Below are 19546 nucleotides of genomic sequence, written 5' to 3' on the forward strand. Positions count from 1 at the left end.
AAATCATCATATCAGCTCTGGAAAACTGCCCCTGATTTTAAGTGAAAAAGCAATAAAAATATCATCTTGCTTAAGCCACTATTAATATTGGGTATTTGTTAAAAATGACACCAATGGCCAGGTAGGGTGGCTCAAGCCTGTAATCCCAGCACTTTGGGAGGCCAAGGCAGCTGATGGATCACTTGAGGTTAGGAGTTCTAGATCAGCCTCGCCAACATGGTGAAACCCTGCCTCCACTAAAAATACAAAAATTAGCCAGGCGCAGTGGTGCGTGCCTGTAATCCTAGTTACTCGGGAGGCTGAGGCAGGAGAATTGCTTGAACCTGGGAGGTGCAGATTGCAGTGAGCCAAGATTGTACCTTCAGCCTGGGTGACAGAGTGAGACTCTGTCTCAAACAAACAAACAAAAAAAACAACAGCACCACCAAATATTTTAATTAAAACACAACTCGTGCAGCTGGGTTCTTAAGAGTACAGAGTGGCTCACACCTGTAATCCCAGCACTTTCGGAGGTGAAGGTGGGAGGATCACTTGAGCCCAGGAGTTCCAGACCAACCTGGGCAATACAGGGAGACCCCATCTCTATCAAAAAAAAAAAAAAAAAAAAAATCAGCTGGACGTGGTGGTGCATGCCTGTGGTCCCAGCTACTTGGGAGGCTGAAGTGGAAGGATCACTTGAACCTAGCAGACCGAGGCTGAGTGAGCCTTGATTGCACTGCTGCACTCCAGCCTGGGCGACAGAGAGAAACTCTGTCTCAAAACAAACAAAAACCCAAAAGAATTAAATGACATGATGCTTGTGACACTCAGCCCAGGGACTGTCACATAATAGGTTCTCAATAAGCAGGTGCTGCTACTGGTCATTAGTGAGCCTAGCTCCCTGCCCCAGCTCCTCCTCTTCTTGTCCTTCCTTTTCCCTTTTTGCGTCCTGGAGTATTCCCCACGATGCCGGCGAAGCCCATAGTGACTAACGCGAGCAACGTGGGCACAGCCATGTAGGCCCTGAGCCATCTCACATGGGGTATTCATGCCTGCCCCACTCTCCCAAGGGGGCAGCTCCTTCAGGGCAGCAATTGGGTCTGACCCATCTCTGTAGAAGTCCCCAGCACTCAGTTCACAGGAGGCTGCAGGAAAGGCTTGGTGAATGAATGAATAAATGGATGGATGAACACCACTGGGCATTCAGCCCTGACCTTTCGAATGCTTCAGAACAGAGCTGCCTTCCCAGTGGATGGGAGGGTGAATGTCCTCTGGTCAGCCGGGTGCCCTGTGCTCCCCTCCCAGTCCATCCCTCTTCCTGATGGGACTGGGACATGGCACGGCCCCCGCCAGACTGGGAGCTTCTCCAGGGCTGGGCCTGGGGCCAACTCTTCATCCCCGAGTTTTGAGCCTCAGGAAATGCTGATGAGATTAGATGCACGAACAGAGAGCAAGGCTGTATTTCTAGGATGATGAGCGTAATTACAGTAGTAAATAACAGGAACAGCTCAGGTTGATGGGGTGCGTACTGTGCCAGGCACACCTGAACCACGCAGAGAAGCATTAAATGGGACACGGTAGCTGCCCCGCTGGGAGGATTCAATGAAGCAGTGCTTGTGAAACACAGCCTGGCTCAGGCCATGCCAGGCTCTCAAAGCAGGTGCTACCCATCACTAGTGAGCCCAGCTCTACAGCCCACGCTCTGACCCACTCTCATGGCCTCCATCTAGGGCGGAGGGAGGGCAACCCACCCAGCTGTCCCTGGTTTTCTGGGGTGGGAGACAATTTGGATAAACAAAAAGAAAATAAAAGTCACCCGTAATCCCAGCACCCAGGGATGATGGCGGGGTTATGAACCATGACGATGCCCTTCTGTTAGGCACCTCCTCTGTGTGGAAGGCAAGACTCACCCTCGTGGCCACTTTCCCTTTCTCTTTGTTTCCTTTTGGCCCCACCCTCGAGCACACATGTCCGACAGCTGAAACTCATGCTTAGCCCCTGATGTGTGATTTCACTGAATCCTCAGCACGGGGACCCCATCTGATGGGTTCTCTGTTGGACCCCACACCCAGCACGGTGATACACAGTAGGTGCTCGATATGTGCACACTGCGAGGCCGGTGGTAGGGGGCAGATGGGCCACACCCTGTGGGTATTAGTGGCTCCATTTCATGGATGAGGAAACTGAGTTCTGAGGGGGATGGGCTTGCCCAGGTCACACAGCCGGGGAGCATCAGAGCCAGACTCGGGTGGATCCAACTGTCGGTTTCTAACACCCCGGGATGATGGACAACTGGGTGCCTGCCCTGCCCACGGACTCATTGCTCCTTGCAGGTGGGGACCCTGGTCCCCAATTGAGCTCTCCCAGCTGACAGAGGGGCTCAGAAGTCAAGGATGTGTTTGTGAAAGTCCCTCCCCTCCAAGCTGCCCCCCACCTGCAGGGTCACTTACCAGTTTGAGCGAGAACTTTTGCTTCTGGAGTTCTGAGTCACAGGCGAGGGCGGAGGTGGGTGCAGCTATGGGGGAACAAACAAGGGAGCGAGGTTATAACCGCAGGGAAGGTCAGGGTCATCGTCCCCAAACTTCCCAGCAATGAGGAGCGGCTCTGGTGCCCTGGTTCCAACAAGCTCAAGCGCGCTCTTGGCTCTCACGACCTGCTGCTTCCTAGTTTTAAATAAGCTTCCTCTCCCTCTTTCTCTCTGTCACTATCCAGCCGTGCAGGAAGGGTTAATGCAGCAGGCTTGAGGCGGCTCTCCTGGCAAGGTCTGGGAGCCTGGATTCCGGCAGAATCCCCTAAGTGAGTGGGGCTCGCTGAGCCTAAACTGCTTGTGCAATCACTGTGGTTTCTGTGCAACACCTTCTTTCCCCTGGGGAACCTGGAATGCGGATACATGTCAGACAGAGGGGGTCACATGAGCTCCCCAGTAACAGCCCTGGGCACTGAGCCTCTGAGGAGCTTCCTGGTGGACAGTTCCCACGTACTGTCACAGCCTGTGGCTGGGGAATTAGGGGCGTCCTAGTGCAGAGTGACCTCATCCAAGGCCACATCCCAGGGTGACCCAGGTCCAATGATTAAGGTGGACATAAAGGCCCAGCCTCTCCTGGCCCAACACGGACCCACGCTGAAGGACCACTTCTGCTCCAGAGCCCTGCAGGGTCGGCTGCGGCCATCACTGGGCTGCATCACAGCGCCGCCTCCCGCTCTGCCCCGCCTGCTTCCTTACCCTCTCCCTACAGTGCCGCCTCCCGCTCTGCCCTGCCTGCTTCCTTACCCCCTCCCTACAGCGCCGCCTCCCGCTCTGCCCCGCCTACTTCCTTACCCCTCCCTGGGTTCTGATCCCTGAGGCAGCTCCCCATAAGCACCCTGCCTGCTTGTTCCTCGACAGAGCCTGCTCCAGGAGCCCTTACTGTTCATTTACAGACCCCACCACGTCTCCGGCCCTGTGCTAAGTGTGGGCTTCACAGGCATCGTCCCATCTGACAGACGAGAAGAGGAGAGAGGCCAAGAAACGCCAGGCTGGCCAGGGTTCAAATCCCAGCTCCTCCCTCCACTCTCTGTGTGACTTTGGGCCTCCATTTGCATGTCTGGAAGATCGGAGCAATAAGGGCTACCCGGAGACTGGCTGCAAGGACTCAACAGACAGGCAGGAGTAAGAGCGGCACCAGCGATGTGTGCAGCAAGAGTCTGCGTCCCCCTGCACGCACACTGCTCGGTGAACCCACTCAGCCCAGAGCCCAGCACGGAGCCTGGCGTGTCAGGATTGCTCCACAGGTGACAGCTTTAAAACATCCCCATAACACCAGGGCTCCGCAGCTGGGGAGTGGCAGAGCTGGCTCGACCTGGGTCTCCCTAATCCCAAAGCCCGTGAGCTGAGCTACTGTTGCCCGCGCACCCTGACTCATGCTGGTGTCCCTCCTTCCTCTGCTCTCATCGCTCCCACCCTCCCTTCACCATCGAGGCTGGTATCATCTCAGACACTGGGCTGAAGGACGGGGGGTGACAAAGTCACCAAGAAGCCATCCTTGCCCTCAAGAAGCTCCAGCTGCAGCAGGGTTGGGAGCCAGCTCTACACGTTCAAGGCCAAGGGTGCTCTGAGCCCAAGGGAAGAGAGAGAGACTTATGCAGGACCCACATCTTGGAGAAAGACAGGTCCTTTCCAGCTGTGGGGAGAGCACTGGGGGGGATCATGCTGGAGCAGGCCGTGACATCATGACCAAGCATCCGCCCCTGTCTGGAACCCAGGCACAGGAACAGTACCTGTCTCTCAGAGGCACCATGAGGTCAATGACAATGCATACATGCCTGGCACTCAGAGGCAGGCAGGAAAAGCTGGCAATTTGATATAATTTTCCTGCACTGCTTTGCAGATTATAGAAAGCTTTTCTCTTTAACTTTTCTAACTGGCCCTGCTGCCAACAGCCTGGAAAGCTAGCTGGGCAATTTCCAATGTAGAGGGAGTCAAGGGAGGCCAGAAGGGAAAAAGGGCTTGGCCAAGGGCCCCAACGGAGATGGCCCACAAGCCCAGGGCTCTAGACTCTGTGATCTGGGGTGGCAGATCCGGGTTTCTGCTTGACAGAAACCTGACACATGGAAAAACTCTACGTGTGCCAAATGAAGACCTGAGCCTGCCAGGCAGGCAGGTGAGTGCCTCCCCTTGCCAAAGTCAGCCGGTCCTGAACTTAGAGCAGGAGCACTGTTCTGGGACTCATCCTGACCCTAACACCAGGGAGCATGTACACGGCGCTGGCTATTTTCCTGGCATCACTCTACTCATTTCACTCTCCTGACTGCAGCCCTGTGAGGGCAGTAGCATTACCATCTCTCCTTTGCAGATGAGGAAACTGAGGCACAGGGTCATGCTGTCATTTGAAAGGTCAAGCGACAAGTGGCCAGCAGAGGCAGCCCAGCCCACTGCTGAGCTCCAGGGTGCCCCGTGCCTTCTACCTCCCGAGGCCCTGCTGGGGACCCTGACTGACTTCTCCTTTCCGGCCTCCAGAAGGAACCAGCAGAGCCAACACCTAAACTCCGTACCCAGTGATTCTGGACTGCTGGCCTCCAGAGCTGCAGGAGAATAAGCATGTGCTGTGTTAAACCACTCACCGTGGTAACTTGTTACAGCGGCCACAGGAAGCTAACACAAGCCCCACCTTCCATCCGTGAAGGCAGAGGCTGTGGAGGGCAGCATGTGCCTGACCCTGAGCTGCTGCTCATGGACAGCTCTCCCCAGCGCGCTGCAGTGAGCAGCTGCAGGGACTCATGTGACTGACGACAGATGGTGGCTCCCCCACACAGCTCCGGGGAGGCCCAGGAGTATGACATTATAATTCAGTACTGGACAGAGAGATAAGGGTTAATTAAGTGCTTAGAGCATGGCGCAGAGGGGGATAAAAGTGTCCACTGCTCGAATAACCGTAACGATTCAGCTTGTTCTTGTTTTATCATTATTGCTTTAAGCTACGGGACATACAACTCCACCACCTCTTCTCGACTGGTGCAAACTGGTAGAAGAAAAGGGCGATTTGCTCTGGGGCGATGCTGCCCGATGGTGGTGTGACCCAAACGCAAGCTCTGCATCAGCAGGATCTTCACCAGCCCCGCTCCCCCTGCACAGTGTCTGTGACGGCACCGCGGCCAGGCACACGGTAGGTGCTGCTTAAGGATCCACTGAGCCGCCGGGCGCAGTGCTCACGCCTGTAATCCCAGCACTTCGGGAGGCTGAGGCAGGAGGATGGCTTGAGGCCAAGAGTTTGAGATCAGCCTGGCCAACATAGTGAGATCACCTCTGCTTTAAAAAATAAATAAATAAAGGAATAAAGGGACTGCTGAAGGAATGGATGACTCAGGCAGGTTGGGCGCAGGGGTTTGCTATTTTTATCAAACAACCCGAGTCATAAAAGGCAAAACCGAAACCACACTGGCCCAGAGTAGCCCCTTCCTGTGCTTTCACTGTGGGTTTCCGGGGAGGGCAAGTGTGGTTTCTTCTCTCAGGAGCTCCTGGCCCAGTGTGTTTTCCTCTCCTTCTCCCTCTTCCTTCCCCGCCCTCCTGCCTTCTCCCCGCTCTGCCCTCTCCCCTCAATCTCTTTCTCACGGTTGGTTTTCATCCCTCTCCCTTTCTCCTCGCTCTGTGCTCCTCGGTCCCTCATTCCTTCTCATCCAGATGCCTTCTCGCTCTTTCTCCCCAACCTCTCCTTCTGCTTTCTCTCCCGTTCTTGGGAGAAGCCAGAGTGCCTGCGTTCAAATCCCAGCTCTACAACCTCCAGGCTGTGTGCCTTTGGACAAGTAGCTTCCCCTCTGTGCCCCAGCTGTAGGATGGGTAATACGGGTGCCTATCTCACAGTGTGGCTGGCAGCATTACATGGGTAAGACACAGAGAGTTCCCAAAGTGTCTGGCATGGGATCCTGCCCGTAATCCCAGCACTTTAGGAGGCTGAGGCAGGAAGATTGCTTGAGCCTGGGAGGTTGAGGCTGCAGTGAGCCGTGACTGCACAACCGCACTCCAGCCTGGGTGATGGAGCAAGACTCCATCTCTTAAAAATAAAAGTGCTGGCACAGGCGAGTGCTCCCTAGGTGTTAGCCACGGCCCTCTTTCTCTTGCTCCTGCTTGGTCTTGGTCACACTCTTTCCCCTTTCCGTCACCTTTCCTGGCCCTGCCTATCTGTCCCTGTTATTAACACTGCCTACCTCTGCCTCGGAACGACCCTGTACGGTTTTCCAAGTGCTTGGCCTCATCTCCTATCATCATTTGAGCCAACAGCCCAAGGAGACAGGGGGCAAGGCTTCATCTCACTTTTCCAGTGGGGGACATCAAGGCATAGAGTGCCTGAGCGGTTCGCTGGGGCTCCCTCAGCGTGTTGGAGCCAAGTCAGGACTCAGATTCGGGGCTGTCTGAAACACCAGCTGTCCTGCCCGCCCGCCCATACTCCAAGGCAGGGATGGCCAATGGAAGGTTCAAAATTGCCCACATGCTTGTCTGGCCAGTGGGCACTTCCAAATCAAAGATTTCCTATCGAAATCCAGGTTTCAAGCTTTTCCTAGAAAACCTGGAAGATTCTGGAGCCCAGAGCCTAGCTAATAATTGACACCTCTGGGATCCATGTTCTTCATGTATAAAATCAGGATAGGGATAGTACTGATACCCTAAGGCTGTGGTGAGAATGTAGCAGACCTCTGTCCATCAAATAACTTGTAAGCAAATATTCACGGCAGCGTTACTCCTAACAGCCCACAGTGTAAACAACCCAAACGCCCATCAGCTGCTGAGTGGCTAAGCCACACGGGGTGCTCCCATACCGTGGAATATCACGCAGTTGTAAAAGGACTGTGGCAGTAACACGCCACGGCACGGATGCAACTTGGGCACATGCTGCTGAGTGAGGGATGCCAGACACAAGAGGCCACACGGTGTAGGACTCCGCTTCTGTGAACACCCAGAAGGGGCAAATCCACAGAGGGAGAAAGGCGGTTAGTGGCTAACAGTGGATGGGAGGAGAGAGGAATGGGAATGATGGCTCAAAGGTACTGGGTTTCTTTTTGGGGTGACAGAAATGTCCTGGGATTAAATAGTGATGATGGTGGCACAACACTGTGAATATCCTGAAGGCCACTCAGTTGCACCCTTTAAAAGAATGAATTTTTGTGGTCACTTATGCCTGTATTCTCAGCACTTTGGGACGCCAAGGCAGGTGGATCACTTGAGGTCAGCAGTTCAAGACCAGCCTGGCCAACATGGTAACACCCTGTCTCTACCAAAAATACAAAAAAAAAAAAAATTTAGCCAGGTGTGATGACACGTGCTTGTAATCTCAGCTACTCGAAAGGCTGAAGCAGGAGAATTGCTTGAACCCAGGAGGTGGAGGTTGTAATGAGCTAAGATCGCGCCACTGTACTCCAGTCTGGGCGACAGAGCAAGACTCTCTCTCTCAAAAAAAAAAAAAAATTAATTAATTAATTAAACAAAATAATAATAAAAGAATAACTTTTTTTTTTGAGACGGAGTCTCGCTGAATAACGTCTTTTTTTTTTTGAGACATAGTCTCGCTCTTTCACCCAGGATGGAGTGCAGGGGTGCAACCTCGGCTCACTGCAAGCTCCACCTCCCTCGTCACACCATTCTCCCGCCTCAGCCTCCCAAGTAGCTGGGACTACAGGTGCCTGCCACCACGCCCAGCTAATTTTCATATTTTTAGTGGAGATGGGGTTTTACCGCGTTAGCCAGGATGGTCTCTATCTCCTGACCTCGTGATCTGCCCACCTCGGCCTCCCAAAGTGCTGGGATTACAGGTGTGAGCCACCGCGCCCAGCCAATAAAAGAATAACTTTTATGTGAGTTTTATCTCAATTAAAAAGCTCTGAAAAGAAAGGAAAAGAAAAACCCATGTAAAGTGCTTAGAACAGACCTGGCCTTGCAGAAGCACTCAATATTTGGTACAGTTAATACTAACACTACTGCCATAATTATTTTCCTCATCGTAACAGAGTCTGGGTTTTTCAGCCTCATGCCTCCCTCCTCCCCTTCCATTCCACACCTGGGCAAGCGGATGAGCAAGCCTGAGTGCTCCCTCCTTTGGGGTCTGCATCCACAAGACTCAAACCATGCGTGGTGTTGGCCTGTGTGGCGGAACCCTCAGCCCAGCCCCACCCCCAACTACAATGAAACACCTGGCCAGTCTCCTTTCCTCACTCTCAAGGCATCTCAGATCTGCGTGGCAGGCCTGCCTGCTCTCCGCAGAGCCCCCCATTATATAAGCAATAAACCTCTCCTATCTTGTTGGTGTGTGTGTGACATCATCAACCTTGACGTTTCAACCAAATCTTAGGTGGGGATCCATCCTCTCTCTGCACACGGGCCAGAAAACAATCATCCTTAGCACGCAGCCCCTGGGCCTCCCACATGCCAACAGCAGGCGGGCTGAGAAGGGGCACACTTCACACAGGGCACATGCCTTGCAACTGGCCGCAGTCCCCACCACGCCCAACTGCCTTACTCCAGCCTGCCGCACTCATTCCCACTGTTGCCCGGCCCTGCAGGTGGGTAGGCGCAGAGTCCTAGGTCTAAGAGAAAGCTGCCTAGCGGCAGGTCTGCAGCTAGGGACATGGCTTCCATTCCCATTCTCAGGAAGGGGTCCCCTCCCACTGTCCTGGTGCTGAGACGACCCAGTCCCCGGCCGCCCATGGACAGAGCGTACCTTCATAGAGAATGCCCTGGTCGTCCCTGGTCTGGAGGAACTTCAGCTTCCACTGTCGCCCACTCTTGTCTGTCAGCACTGTCCCTGTGGGCAAAGCTTCAAGTGAGGTGGTCACCCGGCTCCGCTTCAGTGTCTGAGGGCTCCGCTTCAGTGTCTGAGGGCTCTGCCTGGTCTTCTGAGGGCTGCAGCTGGTCTTCTGAGGGCTCCGCTTCAGCGTCTGAGGGCTCTGCCTGGTCTTCTGAGGGCTCTTCCTGGTCTTCTGAGGGCTGCTTTTGGGGGTTGGGGGTCTGCTCCCGGAGCCTGCAGGAGGATGGTAAGAATAGAGCAAAAGCACCATCCAGGAGAGAAAAGTTGGATGGGGAGTGAAACAGTATGCAAACTACTGTTCCTTTATGAATTCGTTCATTCAACAAACACTTCCTTGGACCTTCTATGAGTCAGGACTTTGAGTGATGACACTGGGGTACAAGATAGGAGTTGGACCTGCATCCTTCCCTCAGGAGTGCCCAGTTTGGTGGGCAAGTCTATACTAGACGCAGCCAGTCAGATGCGGGTCTGAGACAGGGCAGCACAGACAGATATTAGGGCCCAAAAGAGAAAGAGATCCTGCCTGGAGAAGTCAGGGTAAGCTTCCTGGAGGAAGGGATTAGTTAGAGTTGGGTCTTGTTGGATGAGTAGAAGTTTGCCAGGGAAAAAAGGACATTCTAGACATTTACGCAAAAACATCCTGAAAAAGGACTCAGTCCTGAGATAGAAAGGGGCCAAAAAATTTGTTAGACCAAAGCCCTGCCCTGGAAGGGTTCCTAGACTGGCAAGAGAATGTGGCGGGTGTGGTGGCAGACAGATTTGGACACAGGAAAAGACATCGTTTACTCCGTTCCTCCCACCCACCATCCCCTAAAGGCAAGTAATGGCAAGAGGCCTCCAGGCGCAGAGGATAATGAGGAGCAAAGGGGACACCTCACACTGCCACTGCGGCTATGGCTTCGGATCCAGGGGCCCAGCGAACAGAAGGAACACAGTCCTCAGGCCTCCCGTGTCCTGGGCACTGGCTGGGCACAGGGAATATACACAAGTTGTGCTGGGTCCTTGCCCGCAAAGGGCCCCCAGTCCAGAAAGTGAGGCAGAAAGGCCCGTGGAGCCTACAGTGACATGCGCTCCAATGAAGGCTGCAGCAGGCATGGGGGGTGCCAGATAAAGAGGCTGGAAAGAGGCTCTGGTGGACGATGAGGAGGTCTGGATGCGAGCCTACGGCACTCAAGAGAAGCTTCCTAGAGACCAGACTGGCTGCGTGGCAGTACACAAGGCCAAGACGGAAGGTGAGAGTGTCCTGGGCTGAGGGAACAGGCTTAGCAAAGACCAAGGTTAATCCCCAAAAGTGTTTTCTGGGCAAAGACTGTGTTGAGGGCGAAAGCAGGAACCAGGCCACACAGATGCCAGACTGAAGAGCTTGGTCTGAGGGCACCAGGAACAGTAGGAGGCTGTGTGCAGGGAGGGGCCGGGGCAGCTCTGGGTGCCATAAGACCCATCTGGGGCCATTCAGAGGCAGACTGGAGGGGGAGATGGGAAGCTGGAGTCAGAGAACAGGCAGAGATGGACGATGTTTGAGCCAGGACTGTGGCAGTTTTGTCCTAAAGATCATTAGACAACCCAACTTTGCTCCACTTAGAGTCCGGCCAGATGGACCTTAACTCTTACCTTTGGATCTCTCAGAGGAACTCAGAGTATCTTCAGACTCAGAACTGTCACCATCTGAGAAGAGGGACAATCGGGGAGAGGTGACGGTGCTGGACCATTTCACTTTCTTAGGGGAGGTTTCAAAACTGGAGTTCAGCCCTCTCTTTGAGCCTAAAGAAAGGCAGACAAAATGCAGACTGGAGTTACAAAGGCCCCTTTGCAGGCTCCACCGGACTGGGAGCCCTGAGGTTATATTCAGCTATGCTCTTCTCTTTGGCCCTCAACACCACTTCTTGCTTCTTCTATCACATAAATATCTAAGTAAACTGTTCCTCTTAGTTGTTCTCACCTTCTTAGGTCTTAGCCTCTCCTGTATCTTCTGCACTTTGCCACTCTGTGTCCTTTCTACATAATTTCTCTATATGTACGTATATTTGAGATGGAGTCTCACTCTGTTGCCCAGGCTGGAGTGCAGTGGTATGATCTTGGCTCATTGTAACCTCTGCCTCCTGGGTTCAAGCAATTCTCCTGCCTCAGCGTCCCAAGTAGCTCGGATTACAGGCATGCATCAACACATTCAGCTAACTTTTATAGTTTTAGTAGAGACAGGGTTTCACTATGTTGGCCAGACTGATCTTGAACGCCTGACCTCAAGTGATCCACCAGCCTCAGTCTTCCAAAGTGTTGGGATTACAGGCGTGAGCCACCGCGCCCAGCCTCTTCCATGTAATTTCTTAAAATTTATCTTCTGGTTAACTAATTCTCCCTTCAGCTATGTCTAGTCTGCTGTTTTAACCACCCACTGAGGTTCTGATTACAACGATTATATACACACACACACACACATATTTATACACACACACACATACACATATACACACAATGATTGTGTATATATATACACGTACGTATATACACATATATAGACACATACATACACATATATACACATAAAATCATTAGAGTTTTTATTTGGTTCCTTATTTGCCTGTGCAACTTTAACCTATTCCTTCATTATACTTTCAGTTTGTTATTTTATTTATTTAAATGTATTAAGCATGTTTTGTAAACATTCTCATCTATTAATTCTAAGGTCTGTGGTCTTGGCAGGTCTGATTCTGTAGTTTGCTGTTTCTGCTGACTCTCAGGCTAGCTTATTTCCAGGTGTCTTTGTAAATCAACAGAGACGGGTGCTTATGTTCCTTGGACATTGACCTGTGGTAATTCCCTAAGGTTTGTCTTTAAAGGACGTTTTCCAAGAGAAGATTTGTTTATATCAGGCAGGGAGTGGTACCCACATCTCACCACTTTAAGTTAAATGTTCAGCTTGCATTTTGGGGGACCACACAGATCAGTGTGAATTCTGGCTCCAAACTGGTGAGAATGTAAATTCTTGATTAGGAATTCTCATAGAAGGCTGGGTGTGGTGGCTCTGCCTGTAATCCCAGCACTTTGGGAGGCTGGGGCGGGCGGATCGCCTGAGGTCAGGAGTTGAGGCCAGCCTGTCCAACATGGTGAAACCCTGTCTCTACTAAAAATATAAAAATTAGCTGGGTGTGGTGGCAGGTGCCTGTAAACTCAGCTACTTGAGAAGCTGAGGCAGGAGAATCACTTGAACATGGGAGGTGGAGGTTGCACTGAGCCAAGATTACACCACTGCACTCTAGTCTGGGTGACAGAGCAAGACTGTCTCAAAAAAAAAAAAAGGAATTATCAAAGAAGACATTCCTCCTTTTTTTACCCACCACCAAGGCTGACAAATGTCTCCACCAATTTTCTCAGTGGAACAATTACTTCTGCTGTAGTTCGCCCACTGAGGAGCCCCAGATTTAAGAGGAGCTTAAGAAACATGTCCTTTCTTTTTAGTTGACACTGACTAACTCAGCCAGCATGGTTGGTCCCTGGGCTACTGGAATGGCCTCCTAACTGGTTTCCATGCCTCGAATCCATTTTCCACACAGAGAAGCCACAGAAGTCTTTCCAAAACGCAAAGCCTATCGTGTTGCCTACTTGGCAGAAGCTCTTCCGCAGCTCTCCACGTCACCAACGGTTAAAACCAAACTCCTTCCCGTGGCCTTGCCTGTCTTCCCCCAGGCGGAAATGTTTCTTACTCCTCCAGTGTGCCTGGCTCCCTTCACCTCACATCTGCTCCCCATATCACGTCCCAGTGCCTGGAACACACGTGCCAACTCCCACCTTGCTCATTTTTTTTTTTTGAGACGGAGTTTTGCTCTTGTTGCCCAGGCTGGAGTGCAATGGCACAATCTCGGCTCACCACAACCTCTCCCTCCCGGGTTCAAGTGATTCTCCTGCCTCAGCCTCCCGAGTGAGTAGCTGGGATTACAGGCACGCGCTACCTCGCCCGGCTAATTTTTTATTTTTAGTAAAGACAGGGTTTCTCCATGTTGGTGAGGCTGGTCTCAAACTCCCGACCTCAGGTGATCAGGCTGCCTCAGCCTCACAAAGTGCTGGGATTACAGTTGTGAGCCACTGTGCCCAGCCCATTCTTTTTCATCCCTAGCTCAGTTCAAACTTTACCCACTTAGGGAGGTTTTCCCTGATCCCCTGAAAAACATGTTCCCTTATATGTGTTCCAGGGTCCATTCAGTTCCCCTCTGTTATCATGCAACCTACTGATAATCATGTACTCAATGTCTGTCACCTTACTGAGCTGTAAAAACTATGAGAGAACAGAAACCACGGCTGTCTCGTTTCTTACCATAATCCTCAGGACAAATATAGCACCTCAGCACATGGCCGGTCACTCACACATATTTGCCATCTGAGGACTGAGGGAGTGAATAACGAACTGGGCTCTAGGTCAGCATTAGGAAAGGCAGAGGTTGGGTTAAGAACTGACTCTGGCCAGGCACGGTGGCTCATGCCTGTAATCCCAACACTTTGGGAGGCCAGATGGGTGGATCACGAGGTCAGGAGATCAAGACCATCCTGGCGAACACGGTGAAACCCCGTCTCTACTGAAAAAAAAAATACAAAAAAAAACTAGCCGGGCGAGATGGCGGGCGCCTGTAGTCCCAGCTACTCGGGAGGCTGAGGCAGGAGAATGGCGTGAACCCGGGAGGCGGAGCTTGCAGTGAGCTGAGATCTGGCCACTGCACTCCAGCCTGGGCGGCAGAGCGAGACTCCGTCTCAAAAAAAAAAAAAAAAAAAAAAAAGAACTGACTCTGGCCAGGCACGGTGGCTCATGCCTGTAATCCCAACACTTTGGGAGGCCAGATGGGTGGATCACCTGAGGTCAGGAGTTCAAGACCTGCCTGGCCAACATGGTGAAACCCGGTTTCTACTAAAAATACAAAAATTAGCCAGGTGTAATGTTGCACGGCTATAATACCAGCTACTAGGGAGGCTGAGGCAGGAGAATCGCTTGAACCTGGGAGGTGGAGGTTGCAGTGAGCCGAGATTGTGCCACTGTACTCCAGCCTGGGCGACAGAGCCAGACTCTGTCTTAAAAAAACAAACACCAGGCGCAGTGGCTCACGCCTGTAATGCCAGCACTTTGGGAGGCCAAGGTGGGTGGATCACGAGGTCAGGAGATGGATGCCTGTAGTCCCAGCTACTCAGGAGGCTGAAGCAGGAGAACAGCGAGAACCCGGGAGGTGGAGCTTGCAGTGAGCCAAGATCGCGCCACTGCACTCCAGCCTGTGCGACAGAGCAAGACTCCATCTCAAACAAAACGAAACAAAACACAACAAAAAAAACACTCTGACTCTCAAGTTGGGCCAAGGCCAACGCTGTTCACATTTGCCTGGAACTGTGGAGATGAAGAAGTCAACTTGAGACCTCAAGGCAGTAAGCATGGGAACAAAAGCTATATGCTAAGGATGGCTCAGTGGAAAGACAGAGGAGCCTGGGTCCCTTAGGGCATCATAGGGACACTATCCCAACACGCACTGTCTCCTTTTTTCAGTAAGAAAAATACTGCTCTACATACTTGCCAGTGAAAGAAAATAAAAATAAACCCAATCATTTGTTTAAACCCTTGTCATAGCATTTTCTGTTATTTGCAGCTAAATACACTCCCAAATGATAAAACGAATGTCACTCAACTCCCCGCCATGTAGGCTGACTGCCTTCTGCACAACTGTCCGATGGGTAAACCCTCTTTGATTTACCAACATTGTATCTGGGCTTGGGCCTTCCAGTGAGCAAGACCGACTATTGATATTTAATTCATTCAACCAGTCAGTAAGATTTCTCAGCACCTGATACCGTGCCAGGCACAGACCCAGGTGCTGTGCTAACAGCAGGTTACAAAACCACAATCAACACAGGTTACAGGAACACAAAAAGTTTCTGTCTTCATGGAGCTTACAGAAGCAGCAATATAAGTAAAATATTGTATTTAATAGGGTTGAGACAAGTACCAAAAACAAATACACGGCAAGGAAGGGGGACAGGATCATTGCATAGAGGGAAGATGCAACTTTATTTTTTTTATTTTTTTTATTTTTTTTTGAGACGGAGTCTCACTCTGTCGCCCAGGCTGGAGTGCAGTGGCCAGATCTCAGCTCACTGCAAGCTCTGCCTCCCGGGTTTACACCATTCTCCTGCCTCAGCCTCCGAGTAGTAGCTGGGATTACAGGCGCCCGCCACCTCGCCCGGCTAGTTTTTTGTATTTTTTAGTAGAGACGGGGTTTCACCGTGTTAGCCAGGATGGTCTCGGCCTCCCAAAGTGCTGGGATTACAGGCTTGAGCCACCGCGCCCGGCCGGGAAGATGCAACTTTAATTAGTAGTGGCACGGAAAGTGTCTCTGAGAAAGTGACAACTGAATAAATACCTGAAGGCATGGATGGGCGCAGTGGCTCATGCAATCCCAACACTTTGGGAGGCCGAGGCTGGTGGATCACTTCAGGCCAGGAGTTCAAGACCAGCCTGGCCAACGTGGTGAAACCCCATCTCTACTGAAAATACAAAAATCAGCCGGGCATGGTGGTACATACCTGTGATCCCAGCTACTCGGGAAGTTGAGGCACAAGAATCACTTGAACTCGGGAGGCGGAGGTTGCAGTGAGCTGAGATTGTGCCACTGCACCCCAGCCTGGGCGACAAAGCCAGACTCAGTCTCAAAAACAAAAACAAAAACAACAAAAAACAAAACCTGAAGGCAGTGAAAGAGTGGGGCATGCAGGCCCATAAGGGAAGAGGCATCCAGGAGGCAGCGGCAAGCGCACAGGCTGAGGCCCAGGCATGCTGAGGCGTGGAGGGGCAGCCGGGAGGCCGGTGCAGCTGGAACAGCACAGGCAACAGCAGGAGGGTCGGGAGGTGGAGTCTGAGGGGAAATGGGGACCTGGTCCTGTCGCCTCACGTGGGAAAGTACGAGCAGAGGAATGACGGGCTCTGACTCTGTATTCACAGGACCCCTCTGGCGGCTGCGTGAAGAGGACTACAGGGACAAGACAGGGGAGCCGAGGGCAAAAAGGCTTCTGCACAAGAGAGGTGAGGGCAAGGGATGTGGGAGGTGTGGGGAAGGAAGTGGGCTGATACTGCACTGATTGTAGAGGGAGCCAACAAGATTTGCTGAAGGGGTGGGCGGGTCAAGGGGTTGGAGACAAAGAGAACTCATGCATGACCCCCAGGGTCTGGCCTGAGAAACTGGACGGAGAGCTATTCTCGGCAATGGGGAAGTCTATGGCAGGGCAGGCGGCAGGAACACCAGGAGCTCAGGTGAAGGCAAGTTCAGACTGAGATGTGATCAGGACATCCAACACAGGTTAAGCATCCCAAATCCAGAAATCTGAAATGCAAAATGCTCCAAAATCTGAAACTTTGAGTGCCAACAGGATGCTCAAAGGAAATTTCACTGGGCTACTGTGGAGTTCAGATTTTTTTTTTTTTTTTTTTTAATCGAGTCTCACTCTGTTGCCCAGGCTGCAGTGCAGTGGCACAATCTCAGCTCACTGTGACCTCCGCCTCCTGGGTTCAAGCGATTCTCCTGCCTCAGACTCCCAAGTAGGTGGGATTACAGGTGTGCGCCACTATGCCAGCTAATTTTTGTATTTTTAGTAGAGATGGGATTTCAGGATGTTGGCCAGGCTGGTCTCGAACTCCTGACCTCAAGTGCTCTGCCTGCCTCAGCCTCCCAAAGTGCTAGGATTATAGGCATGAGCCACTGTGCCCAGCCAGATTTCAGATTTTTGAATCAGGATGCTCAACCAGTAAGTATAATGCAAATATTCCAAAATCTGAAAAAATCCAAAATGAGAACACTTCCGGTCCCCAACATTTCGGATAAGGGATACTCAACCTGCAGGTGCCAAGCAGGCAGGCTGCACATATATCTCCTCCAAGCAGGGGAGTCCAGGCTGGCTGGAGATAGAAATGAAGGAATTGTTAACATGGAAACAGTGTCCAAAGCCATGAGGCCAATAAGAGGCCAAGGGACTGAGAGTAGGCAGAGGGGTCCAGTCCTGAGGCCTGGGCTTCTCCAGCATCAGGACAGGGTCAGACAGGCTGCAAAGGCATCCTCCCTCCCCACCTCCCCAGACACACACGTGCATGCACCTCATCCCCACTGCAGAAATGGGCTCAAAGCTCTGGTTCTTACCTCGGAAGGATGACACAAGTGAACTGACAGAGGTTTCGGACCCCACATGCTCCTCCTCTGTGGGCAGAGAATTTCCACAGTAGGGGCAGAACTTGAATGCCGCTTGGATACTTTTGCCACAGTCTGGACAGAAGGAGATCATGCTACAAAACAGAATGAACAAACACAAAGTCAAACGGGCCGGCTGAAGGTCAGTGGAAGTATTGTTGGAGAACTGCTCTTAATCACAGGGTGAGTGTGCAGGAGGCATAGCCAGGGTCTTCAACTATGTTTGTGATGTTCACTTTTTTTTTTTTTTTTTTTGAGACGGAGTCTCGCTCTGTCACACAGGCTGGAGTGCAGTGGCCGGATCTCAGCTCACTGCAAGCTCCGCCTCCCAGGTTTACGCCATTCTGCTGCCTCAGCCTCCCGAGTAGCTGGGACTACAGGCGCCCGCCACCTCGCCCGGCTAGTTTTTTTTTGTATTTTTTAGTAGAGACGGGGTTTCACCAAGTTAGCCAGGACGGTCTCGATCTCCTGACCTCGTGATCCGCCCGTCTCGGCCTCCCAAAGCGCTGGGATTACAGGTGTGAGCCATCACGCCCGGCCACAACTGACTAATTTTTAAATTTCTTTTTTTTTTTTAGAGACGGTGTCTTACTATGTTGCCCAGGCTGGTCTGGAACTCCTGGCCTCCAGCAACCTTCCTGCCTCAGCCTCCCAAAGTGCTGGGATTACAAGCATGAGCTACCATCCTGGTTGCAAGAGACCATTCTGATCAAACCCTTTTCCTTCATTCACTGTAAAGGCTGGCTTCGTTGCAAATGCAAACAGTGGGGTCCTTAAAATTACAGGTTTGGCCCCAGGCTGCCAGATTTCAATCCCAGATCCGCTACATGCTGGGCAAGCTACTTAACCTCTCTGTGCCACAGTCCACCCCATTGTAAAATAGGGCTTCTCCCAGCACCTATCTCATAGAATGGTTGATGAGGTCTAATGAATATGAGGTGCTGAGAACAGGGCCTGGCCCACAGAAAGCCTTTTATGTGAGCGCTTGCTGTGACCACATCATGCCTTGTACCCAAGTTACTATATTCCAGTCATTAATATTTCTCTTCTTCCCCTTCTTCTTCAATAGGAAGCTCTGAGCTTCTCAGGCCTGTCTATTTCCTCTAGGTACTAACTTCTGAAATCCTAGAGCTTGTCCTTAAAAACCATCGGCCATTCCATCAGCTGGTGAAATAAATCTCAGTCACACGGGGAGAGAACAGGCCCTGGATTCCTCTTCCTCAGGCTGCAGAAGAGCAGAAACACTGTGTGGCATAAACCTGCCCTTCTGTGTTTTCAAACAAAGGAGTCGCATAAGACATCTGGACTGCAAAGGCTGTCGGTCAAGTATCTTTTACCCTCTAGAAAGCCAGTCATTCTGACTGGTTGTCCAACTTAGTGATTTGTCGTCCTGCTAATAATATGTAAAAGAACATCTCTGTCTTCTCAAAGGCATAAATACCAGTGAGCATTTTTGTTAAGGCAGAGGTCTCACTGCCTCTTCCCTCTCCCCCAGGCACACCTGGGTGTCTGACACTGGCGTCACAAGACCAAATTGCCTAGATGTAACCAATAAATATATACACCTACTATGTACCCCGGTAAATTAAAAATTAAAAAAACAATTTTTTTTTTTTTTTTTGAGATGGAGTCTCTCTCTGCCACCCAGGCTGGAGAGCAGTCGTGCGATCTCGGCTCACTGCAAGCTCTGCCTCTTGGGTTCAAGCGATTCTCCTGCCTCAGTCTCCCAAATAGCTGGGATTACAGGCGTGAGCCACCATGCCTGGCTAATCAAAAATATATATATATTTTGGCCGGGTGCGGTGGCTCACGCCTGTAATCTCAGCACTTTGGGAGGCTGAGGTGGGCGGATCACAAGGTCAGGAGCTCGAGATCATCCTGGCTAACACGGTGAAACCCCGTCTCTACTAAAAAATACAAAAAATTAACCGGGTGTGGTGGCGGGTGTCTGTAGCCCCAGCTACTCGGGAGGCTGAGGCAGGAGAATGGCGTGAACCCGGGAAGCAGAGCTTGCAGTGAGCCGAGATCATGCCACTGCACTCCAGCTTGGGCGACAGAGCGAGACTCTGTCTCAAAAAAAAAAAAAAAAAA

General features: G+C 51.7%; 1 protein-coding gene across 10 annotated transcripts in view; it reads right to left on the reverse strand.

The window, feature by feature from the left end:
• The window catches only part of VRK3 (VRK serine/threonine kinase 3), a 48007-nt gene that overhangs the window by 21864 nt on the left and 6597 nt on the right, over positions 1-19546 (reverse strand). For 7 of the 10 annotated variants that reach the window (XM_021931333.2, XM_021931332.2, XM_003915942.4 and 4 more), the window contains 4 exons: positions 17408-17550; positions 10863-11012; positions 9165-9464; positions 2430-2494 (listed from right to left, as the gene is read on the reverse strand). In XM_021931333.2, coding sequence (XP_021787025.2) covers positions 2430-2494; positions 9165-9464; positions 10863-11012; positions 17408-17549 — 657 coding nt within the window. In that variant the 5' untranslated portion in view covers position 17550. Of the gene's footprint in view, positions 1-2429; positions 2495-9164; positions 9465-10862; positions 11013-17107; positions 17170-17407; positions 17551-19546 lie in introns of all 10 variants that reach the window. The other 3 variants (XM_021931336.2, XM_021931335.2, XM_017952604.3) reach the window with 2 other exon arrangements.

Source organism: Papio anubis, chromosome 20, assembly GCF_008728515.1.
Source record: "Papio anubis isolate 15944 chromosome 20, Panubis1.0, whole genome shotgun sequence".
In the NCBI taxonomy this organism is placed as follows: domain Eukaryota; kingdom Metazoa; phylum Chordata; class Mammalia; order Primates; family Cercopithecidae; genus Papio; species Papio anubis.